Source organism: Lytechinus pictus, chromosome 8 (genome assembly GCF_037042905.1).
Source record: "Lytechinus pictus isolate F3 Inbred chromosome 8, Lp3.0, whole genome shotgun sequence".
NCBI classification, from domain to species: domain Eukaryota; kingdom Metazoa; phylum Echinodermata; class Echinoidea; order Temnopleuroida; family Toxopneustidae; genus Lytechinus; species Lytechinus pictus.
The window spans coordinates 34,503,653-34,514,396 of NC_087252.1; the positions used below are offsets into that span (position 1 = coordinate 34,503,653).

The window sequence follows — 10,744 nt, forward strand, 5'->3', positions numbered from 1 at the left end:
TAATGCCCACAATCATATTGATTATTATGATTTAACATGTTTTGAACATTTTTTTTGAGAAACTGAGATCGAAAGTCCTCGAGAGCAGTGAAAATGAAACAGAGTAAAACATTTATTTTTTTGACCCCCCCCCCCCCCCCTCCAATCCCCCTCATCTAGTCTGCTGGGCAAACCCTTCACTCAGCAAGTTTTGTATGTGGTACTAGTCTTTGCGTGGAGGCACACTTATTGATCAAATTTTCAATCAGGGTCTGTGCCTGCAGACTACTAACGCTTTTATATAGTGCGAACTACGATGATTACAAATGTTAGTCATAATTTTATGTTACTGATCGATCTTCTGCCGAAGTAAAGATTGAAGAGTGATGTTTATCCAGATCGTGGCAAATCCAGACTGAACTTTGTGGGTAATTATCAAGCAACTTTGCCGCAACTATATTTCTCACATGGGCTGGGGGATCAAATGTTGCCTTCCTCGGCAGCTGAGACTGATGCCTACTTACCTACAGTACCGGTACGTGTGCGATTTTTTATGCACGTATAATTTAAATTGTGTATCACGTTTCCGTGTTGGAGCATTCAATTTACACATGAACCAAATTGCTAGGTATGCTTACATGTAGCCCGTTCGTTGACATTGCGTACCTAAAAAATTAACTTGGTTGGGATTTAACACGATTTTTTCTTTATTCCACAAAATACTTAAGCTTATAAATTTTGTTATAATGTTCCTTATAATATTCATTCTAATGAATAGAGTCTAGATCTATTTTAAGTGTACCAAAAAATCTCTGAAAAAATTGAGAGAAATCTATGAGTATAGTTTATCAGCCAGTTATTTTCAGGAATTCAGATTAAAATACCAAAAAAAATATGCCCCATATCTGCTGACCCATTCATTTTACACATGATTCAGGGATTTTGATGAAAAGGCTGCATTTTGTCTTGAGGCTGTTGCATGAAATGCCTGAAAATGAAATTCATCATTTTCTACCATTTTTAATTTCATTTTAGTCTGTTATGAGTATTTTTCTTTGTCTTGCGTTATAGAGTTTGTGGTCATCGCGTATCTTTTACTAGAATCACGCAGATACGCGTGTGCACAGTACAGACTAAGGGGACCTAAAGCAGTTTCGCACCGGCCGACTTCAAGCAGAGATTGTTTGCAATTGTCATGTGAAGTCTCAGTCAAATTTTGAGGTCAATGCCCACTGCACTGCTTTCCCAAATATCGGGAACGGCTGTATTCCGGCTCCTATCTTGACGTTATAATTCCAATTCTCAGTCAGACATGGCTTCGCTGTAATTATGATATGGACTGAAGTTAGCAACCAAAAGATTTGCCTGCGGCAGCTCACCCATTTGTGTGATTTTAGTCGTTAACTTGAGTCCAAATAATAATAAAACTTAAGGAGAAGCAAAACGACTGGGCGTTGTGGCGTGCGTCTGTAATCCAAGGTGTGGGGAAGTAACAAATTGATGCAGAGGTTCGAGGATCGAGCCCCGGTCACGTCTTACGGATGGTGACGTTAAAGGTCGGTTCCGACCCAGACGTAAATAATGATATCTGATTGATACACATCTGATAACACTCAAATACACGATGTCTGATTGAGAATTTGAATTGGTGACAATGAGATCAAATCCAAAATACAGCCGTTCCCAGTCGTGATATTTAGAAAAGTTTAGGGCATATTGACCTTGAAATGTGACTGAGAGACTTGCAAACAATTTCTGGTAGGGAAATTTACTTTAAGTCGGCCGGTGCGAAACTCATTTCTACGTAGTCACAGATTTCCTTACGTGCCCCCCCCCCACCCCTGCTAAAATGGAAAAATATGGTGATGGTTTGATTTAGACTAGAGCTGGAGTTTACAGGTATTGCCTAACGTTAGATACCTGTATCTACAATAACGGCCTTGTATTACCGTTATTTGTGTCAGAAAATAGTTCCATACGCTAAAAATTTTGCTACATCCTTCCGAAAGGAACGCAAATGAAAAAAATTATGAAAATGGTCAAAACTCAAAAACAAATTTTCTAAGTTTTTATATTCTCAAAATAATAAAATATTGTAAATTTAGCTCGCTAGTGATTTTATTTTCTCAACTTTTCCCACGGAAAACCCCATGTCCGTTAATACGATACCATTTTCAAGTGACCAAAATATTTCACATGTGAAGAGGGATGCGATTGGAATCTGATTTTAAAAAAATGATTCCTGCAAATTTTTTACATTTTTGTCTCGCCTGCATAGCAGCTCGCGAGACTATAGCCTAGGCGCCGCTTTTCCGACGGCGGTGTCGTCAACGTTGAAATCTTAACCAAGGTTAAGTTTTTTAAATGTCATCATAATTTAGAAAGTATATGGACCTTGTTCATGAAACTTGGACATAAGGGTAATCAAGTATTACTGAACATCCTGCCTGAGTTTCGTGTCACATGACCAAGGTCAAAGGTCATTTAGGGTCAATGAACTTAGACCATGTTGGGGGAATCAATATCGAAATCTTAACCAAGGTTAAAGGGGAATCCAGCCTTGGCCATAAAATGTTGTGTTGGGAAGGAGAAAATAAATTAAACAGAATGGTGAAAGTTTGAAAGAAATCGGACAAGCAATAAGAAAGTTACAGCTGCTTTAAATTTGAGATCACTATTACTATGTAGATTTCAAATTGGCAACTGGGTAAGTAAATTATGACAAGGGGCAAGGACAACTTTCCCATAGGCCATGTACTTTATTATCAGGGATTTGTGGTTTTCTCCTAAGTACCCATTCCCCTGGGGCAGTAATCTAAATATAACCCAGGTAGTATATTGTTTTATGTCCTCATGAAAGAAAATATAATTTGAAATAAAACTTTTGGAAAAAATTACATTTTAGCCATAATATGTATTGGAATACATGGAAGAGTAGTCCTTGCCTTACATCACTATGACATCCCATATGCGGCCAATTTGAAGTCTCCATGGGTATAGTGATTACCAATATTTACAACTTTTAAAAACTCATAACTTTCTTGTTGTTTGTCCAATATTGTTCAAACTTTCACCTATCAACTTGTCTGATTTTTCTTTTCCTTATAAAAACAAGTTATTATTTTGGTTTAATTCCCCTTTAAGTTTTTGAAATGTTGTCATAACTTCGAAAGTGTATGGACCTAGTTCATAAACCTTAGACATAAAGGTAATAGTGTATCACTGAAGATCCTGCCTGACTTTCAATGTAAGAGCAACCATGTATCTCTGAATATCATGTGCGAGTTTCAGGTCACATGACTGAGGTCAAAGGTCACTTAGGGTCAACAAACTTTTGCCATGTTGGGATTTTTTGTGGAATTGTCATCATAACTTAAAAGGTTTATGGATCTAGTTCATGAAACTTGGACATAAGAGCAACCATGTATCCCTGAATATCATGTGCGAGTTTCAGGTCACATGACCGAGATCAAAGGTCACTTAGGGTCAACAAACTTTGGCCATGTTGGGATTTTTTGTGGAATTGTCATCATAACTTTAAAAGTTTATGGATCTAGTTCATGAAACCTGGACATAAGAGCAATCAAGTATTCTTGAACATCCTGTGCAAGTTTCAGGTCACATGACTAAGGTCAAAGGTCACTTAGGGTCAACAAACTTTGGCCATGTTGGGATTTTTTGTGGAATTGTCATCATAACTTAAAAAGTTTATGGATCAAGTTCATGAAACTTGGACATAAGAGCAATCAAGTATTCTTGAACATCCTGTGCAAGTTTCAGGTCACATGACTAAAGTCAAAGGTCATTTTGGGTCAACAAACTTTAGTAATGCTGGGGGTATTTTTGGAATTGGCATCAAATTAAGTGATTAGTGATAGTCTGATACTGATAAACCCTGAAGATATCCATTTCAAATTCTGATTGTCAAAATACCAGGGATTCGCAGGGAATAATTTTCCTGGTGTCACATCGCAATTTGCTCCACATTTTCTTAAGACTGAGCTACATGAGCCTTTTGTGTGATTGTGGTTTTTTTTTAATAGGATAGTACAGAACATAGTTGGAGCTTTTCTCTTATGGCCCAAATTTTTCAAATTTAATAAGCAAACTTATTCCCTTGTATAATAAATTTACATCATAAATGATAATAAAATCTTACATCATAAATGAAGATGCTTGTCAGTAACAAAGTGATCAAACTCTTTGACTGAGTCTTGTATCTTCATTTTTCATGCAGGTTTCATTTTGAGAACCCTGGCATAGTACAGCATGGATTCAATTGAGAGTTCTGCATACACTGTTATCTTGATTGAATCTGATGAATGGGAGATACAAGATGCTTGTGAACAAGCAGAAGAAGATGGATGTAGTCCAGGAATGGAAGACCAGAGTGGCACAGATTCTCTCAATTATTTGAAAGCTGTATTGATTGAAGAAGTTGACAGTCGTGGACACGAGACTGATTCTTCAAAGGTCACCATCCCTGCAGGAGGACAAGTTGAAGAGAGTTTTCTACCTGTTGTACAGAGTAATCTAGGACAAACAGAATTGACTGAAAGTGATGACAACAACTGTGTATCTGTTGCAGATCCTTTATCACCATCACAGTCAATGCTCATGTGTTCAGAGGTGATCATAGGAGCAGATGTTGATGATCAAGGACAGAATGATCTGAGGAGAATAGAAGGAGAATCAAGAGAGTTACCACATCAACTATCAGTCCTTCAGGCCGAGGATGTAGTGAGTTCTCCAGATATTTTGATCCAAGATGGCTCATCATCAGATATATTACCGAAACCAAATAATGACCTGATATCTGAAACTGGAATTAAGCATGCAGTGACATTCAAGTGCAGTCTGTGTGCAAAGGTTTTCAGGTCTGAGAGCAGTTTCCTGCGACACAAGAATGTACATCGGCTGAATAGTCGTAGACCTGTCACACAGGTGCCACAATCGGACATTCATTACATTGATGGACCAAGGAAGAAGGATCATCTGAAGAATCAAGAAGAGTTTGGCTGGACCATTAATTTACACAAGAATAACAGTGATGGGCTTGAGGCTCAAAGCAAAAGGAGAGGAAGTCATCAAGAAGATCCCAAATCTTTAAAAATGGAAACATCAGACAGTGCAACAAAATCTAGTCCATCTGTGGAGAGCATATCGTCATCAAAAAGAATGTCAGAATCACAGGTGGATGAAAAGAAACAAGTGAATATAAATGTGCCAAAACCTGACGACGTTCATGAAACGAACAAAACTTTATCTTGTGGTCTGTGTGTTGAAGGTTTCTCAAGCTCTGCTGAACTGGATACACACATGATGATACATTCAAGTTTCAGCTGGGATGAAAATGGTGGGTTGACTTTTCCATCCAATGCAGAACGGAAGTCTAGGAAGCAAAAAATCAATGATGCTGTGCAGATGGCAAAAGCAGGATTTGGGAAGCATCATTTTCCTTGCAATCTTTGTGGTAAGGTGTTTTCACGCCAAGCACAGCTTAAGTTTCATCTGATCTCACATTCAGACGTCAGTTGTGTATTGTGTGATGGGTTGACATTCGCTACAAGCGAAGAATTGAAAATTCATTTGAAGACACATTTTGGAAGTAAAAAGCCTCGAAAGAAACGTGACAGACAACGATTGTCTTGTAACATTTGTAATAAAGATTTTGCTCATCCACATCAGCTGCGTAAGCATTTGTCTTTGAAATCTTGTGTTCCTGATAAGTCTGTTATGACAGTACAGCATACGGGCTTTGAACATTCGGTCACAGAAGGCTTTAGCAAGTCCCCCCAGAAGGTAAATAATCACTTTTCTTGCAGTATTTCCGATGGTTGGATATCCTGTGAAACTAGAAAGGCCACGAAGCATACTGCCAATGAGCATACATGTAAGACTGTACAGAGTGGCCATTCTAAGACACGGCCATCAAAAGGACAAAGTAAGCAACCTCAAGGACAAATCAAGACACTAAAGGTGATACCTGCTCAAAGACAGCTTGCTAAGAAAAGGCGCAAGCATTCAGCTACAAAACAGACCTCTATGACCAGTCAAGAAATGACCTCAGATTCTGTGGGAAGCATTGATAGAGCCTTTCCATGTTACCTGTGTGGTGTAGAGTTCTTAAAGCCGGCTGAACTTGAGCTTCATATCCATTTGCATTCAGCCTACAACTGTGAACAATGTGATGGTTTGACATTTGCTTCTAGTGAAGAATTAAGATCTCATATGCTTAATGGTATCCATGCTATGCAGTTGAAATGTCCTGTCTGTAAGGCAATGTATGCTTCTCAAAGTAGTCTATCAGATCATATTGCAACCCATTCAGATAGTACCCCAAGCGTATGTGAATATTGTTCTTCTACCTTTCACTCATTGAAATCTTTGAAAATACATCAAATCATGGACCATCCTAATTCTAAAGTTAATAAAAACTGATGAAATGTTTGAAAGTTAATTTGATGTTAAGTACAGTATACAAAATAATTCATAGATACACTGTAAAGCTGTACGATTGATTTTGGACTATTGCTCATGATAAAATTAGCCCTATGATCAATCGCTAAGCTTAAGGTATAAGGTAAGTTCGACTTAAGAGTCACTTGAATTCTAGTTGTGTATAGAACACATCACTGCATTGGCCAGATCATGTGACATGTTCTACATAGACCTCAATCAGATTACGTGTTAAATAATCTGTTCTTGGGCATTAGCATGACTCTTAACACCCCCTGCTGGCATGAAAAGTGTCAACTGAGGAAATGAGGTGATTAATTAAGGTCCACTTAACAAACATATTTTTGTGCAATAATTACTATTTCTAGGAATAAGGGATTGTAAAAATTATGATAAATAGCAGGGTGCTACATAACTTTTTAGATGAACTTGCCCTGTTGGGCAAGTAAATTTTTAAATAGTTGGAATATACTTGCCTGAAATCTATTTCACTTGCCCGAAAAAATCCTTGAAAATTTTTTTACTTCTTCAAAAAGAAAAAATTATGGTTTTAGAAACCATTGACCTTTTTTCTCTCTTTTGACATGAACTGATGTACCTCGTTCTTGCATTTTTTTTTACAAAGTGATTTTATCTTGCCCGCCATGACCAAATTTAGGGTCGGTATATCATATCGACCCTAATTTTGGTAATTCTACTGTGAGAGTTTTGCTTGCCCAACTCGGGCAAGTAGTTTTGGTCTTTACTTCAAAACACTTGCCCGACTATAATTTTTACTTGCCCCGGGCAATCGGGCAAGTGCTTATGTAGCACCCTGTTAATAGGCTTTATTTGCAAACTCAGCACAGATATAGAATGTGCAGTGTAAGTGCAAACTCGAGAAGCAGGCTTTCTGAATATTAGTTCGTATATATACAATGGTCTCAGTTTATGCATACGAACAGAAAAGTTATCGTAAGTCTGTGTGAAAGTAAAGGCCCGGTCCCACTGCACTTACAGATGCAAAGAGAATGTAAAACAGAAAAAATTGTGCCATCTGTTGTTGGAAAACGCTATGCATCCATTGTGTACTCATAATTATTATTTGTTTGGCGTCACCTGGCTTGGGAGGCGAAAAGCGAACTGAATCACTGTGACCCGCAGGTCTCTCCTGCCAATGTAACTGATTGGGGGGAGTGCAGGTGGACCACTACACCGGGGTTTCCCCCTACTCTTATACGAATATTGCAGTGGGTTCTTAATGTGCCAAGGTGGTGACCCTCTACACGGGCCTCCATTTAACGTCCTATCCGAGGGACGGAGTGTTTTCCATTGTAACATAGCCTGCATCTCATTGCATATGTGCTTCATACACTCTATCCATCGAGCATCCGTCCACTGTGATTTTATCCGCGCAAAAAGATTTGAGCTGCACAAAACTTTTAGAACGGATGAACTTTCCACCGGGTATGATGTAAATCTGCAACAAACGTTCTATTCCATTATCTGTTAAACGTCCTCTGTATCCTCACTGCATCCTCTGGACATCCACTCAACTCAGATCCACTGAAGCTGAACAACAGAAAGAGGGAGGAAAGATAAGGTACATGGAACGTCTATACATCGTTAGTAGCACAGAAATAGAAAGTAGTATATGCATCTCATAAATAAAGCATTCAAAACCCCTGGAAACCCCTTCGGAGCTGTCACCCACTTCCATTCGTTTTCATCCACAAGGTTTCCGATGAATAACCATTTAACATTTGCTCTACATACTACCCACGTCCATTCTTTTTTGTTGTTTTGCAAATTTTTCGCCAATTTTGTCCCATTTCTGGAGGGGATGAAAACGGATGGAACCATCCGCGAAATTTCTGCTGTGTCCTTTATGATTACATTTTGTATCCGTCGGCCAGTGGGACCAGGCCTTATCTATGTTTACATGTATGAGTTTCAAATTATCATTGGATTATCTCATTTGTCTGAATGTTCCTGTACAGTGTACCTGTATTTAAAAGTTGACTCCAAAACAGAGTTGATTTAATTCATTGGAGAAAATTGTAGGGAAAAGCATGCCATGAAGCAAATGCATATGTAACAATGAGAAATTTAAGGGATGCCATGACTATTTTACAACCAATATTAATTAATTTTACAGCATTGTTTTCTGTTTAAATCAACCTCTTGGGGGTCGACTTAGCCTTGGATATTTTTTGTGTTAAATATTCTGCATTGAAATTTTGCAGATCATGATGTCAATCTAGATACATAGGGATCATCATCAACCCTTCTGTCAATACTAGTGGAATCTTTGTTTCATGAATCATGTATATGAACTGCCTTTTTGATGCCCAGTCTTGTCCAAATTACAACTCTCTCTTAAAACAGTTTGAAAGTGTTGTCACCGTGCGAAGGATATCTAAAATACATTGTTTCTCAAGCAGTAACATTTTGATTTTTAACTTTTGCTTCTTTACTTTTGTTTCACAATGATGGGGTAGTTTTGCTTGTGAATGTACAAAATAATTCTGAAGACTGGGATACACTACTTGATGAATTGTGATCTGATTTTCAAAGAAATGTCAATAGCATTGTGTATGAATATTTCAACCTATCAAATCTGAATGCTAAAATTTCAAAAATAGTGGTATGGATATTCAATTCAATATTCCATTCTATTCTGAGCCTCCCTGTAGGAATAAAAAAAAAATTCCATTCCAAATCATAGTGACTTCATCATTGGCTGTGACTTGAAGCCGAGTTGAATTTTACTCTAACCACAAAGCTTGCATCAAAGCAGAATGATTTGATTATTCCTTGCATTATGCTGAACTTCATTCAATATAATTTTATTTTTAGGAACTTTCATTGTAGTCAGATCTTGTAGTATGTGACAGGCTTAAATGGGTACTCTAGGCTGAAATAATATGATTTGAACGGATAAGTAGTGCGACAGGCTTAAAGGGGTACATAACATATGCAATTTTATCAAAATAGGACAAGGAATAACATGACATTTTAAATATTTGCACTAACAGAAGATGTTTTGCACATCTTCATGAATATGCAATGATCAAGCTAATGATGTCATATACCCATTAATTCTTTTGTATTTTATTATTTGAAATTATATTTCAATTCAATTGTTTTATTTTTCCACTTTCAATTTCATATTTACAATAGTAACATAATCACATTTCTTCAAATTTTGTTCTCCAAATATGATTAAAAATGGATAGACAACTTATTTCATGTTTACACATTTATAATAACTGCAACTTATTTTGTACAAGAGATCATGTATGAAAATATGAAACAATGATTTCATGTAATAACTTAAAAGGGAAAGCCGGGATATGACATCATCAGCCCTCATGACTTTGATCATGTAACTATTTTCACGAAATATTTCCAAATTTAAAATGTCATACCTTTGTTATTCCTTGTCTGAATTTGATGGAATTTCAGCGTTTTGCTTGCTAAATTTTTTCTTGTGTTTATAATTATTTTCAGCCTTGAGTTTAATCAAAATTAAAAAGTTCAAAGGAAAGTGAATATGGAAGGATTACAGGTATGAGAACGAAGAAAGGAGAATGATAAGTGTGTGTGAGATTAAATAAAGATTTGGGAAAAGATGAAATAAAGTCAGAAAATAAAGGAGATGGTGAAACCTGATTGACACAAGAATGGAATGCAAAAGAAATTAAAGAAGGGGAAAGGAAGATGAACAGAGTGGAAAGAAAAACGATGAATAACAAGATGACACAAACTAGTAAGAATGTAAGTGGTGAGAGGAAATGGGAGTAATGACATCCACTTGACGGGCGTAAAGTGAGACTGATCTTTGGTTTTTGTACATCTCCCCCCCCCCTAAAAAAGTGCATGTCATTACTCCCATTTCATTGCTGATATGAAATTCAGTAGAGACGAGGGTGGGTGCTTGAGAGAGATGTAGATACATTGATACTGAATAATATCTCTATGTAGTCATTTCAGAAAGACCACAAGTAAATACAATGAACTTTTCCATAATTGAAAACGGGTAACTTGGCCGACTTTTAATCATTTGGGACCACGAAAATCTACTAAAGGAAGCTTTACTATATTGGTTTGCCAGTACAAGATGAACATTGCCTTTCCAGATTGAATAGAATCCATACACTCCCTCCTTCCTGTCTAGAGCATCCTCCTCATTCAGACCAACCTTACTGCTTTCTTTCTTCACTATATATTTCCATGTATTCTTTGATCTTCCCTTTCCTTTCATGCCATCCACTACCAGATCACTTATTTTCATAGGTTCATCATCTTTCTTTCCCAACACATG

The 10,744-nt window shown here is 37.2% G+C and overlaps 1 protein-coding gene across 3 annotated transcripts; it reads left to right on the forward strand.

Moving 5' to 3' along the window:
• The first annotated feature begins 238 nt into the window (after positions 1-238).
• LOC129266107 (zinc finger protein 729-like) lies at positions 239-9,972 on the forward strand. Of its 3 annotated transcripts, none has more exons than XR_010294506.1 (3): positions 243-514; positions 4,217-6,842; positions 7,263-9,024. XR_010294506.1 is itself a non-coding variant. In XM_064103970.1 (2 exons), exon 2 carries the CDS (start codon positions 4,249-4,251, stop codon positions 6,418-6,420), a length of 2,172 nt encoding a protein of 723 aa, XP_063960040.1. In that variant the 5' UTR covers positions 239-514; positions 4,217-4,248; the 3' UTR covers positions 6,421-9,972. The 3 variants fall into 3 exon arrangements, 1 of the variants encoding a protein (XP_063960040.1); XR_010294507.1 differs by having other exon boundaries at positions 283-407; positions 7,263-9,972; XM_064103970.1 differs by having other exon boundaries at positions 239-514; positions 4,217-9,972.
• The last annotated feature ends 772 nt before the right edge of the window (positions 9,973-10,744 follow it).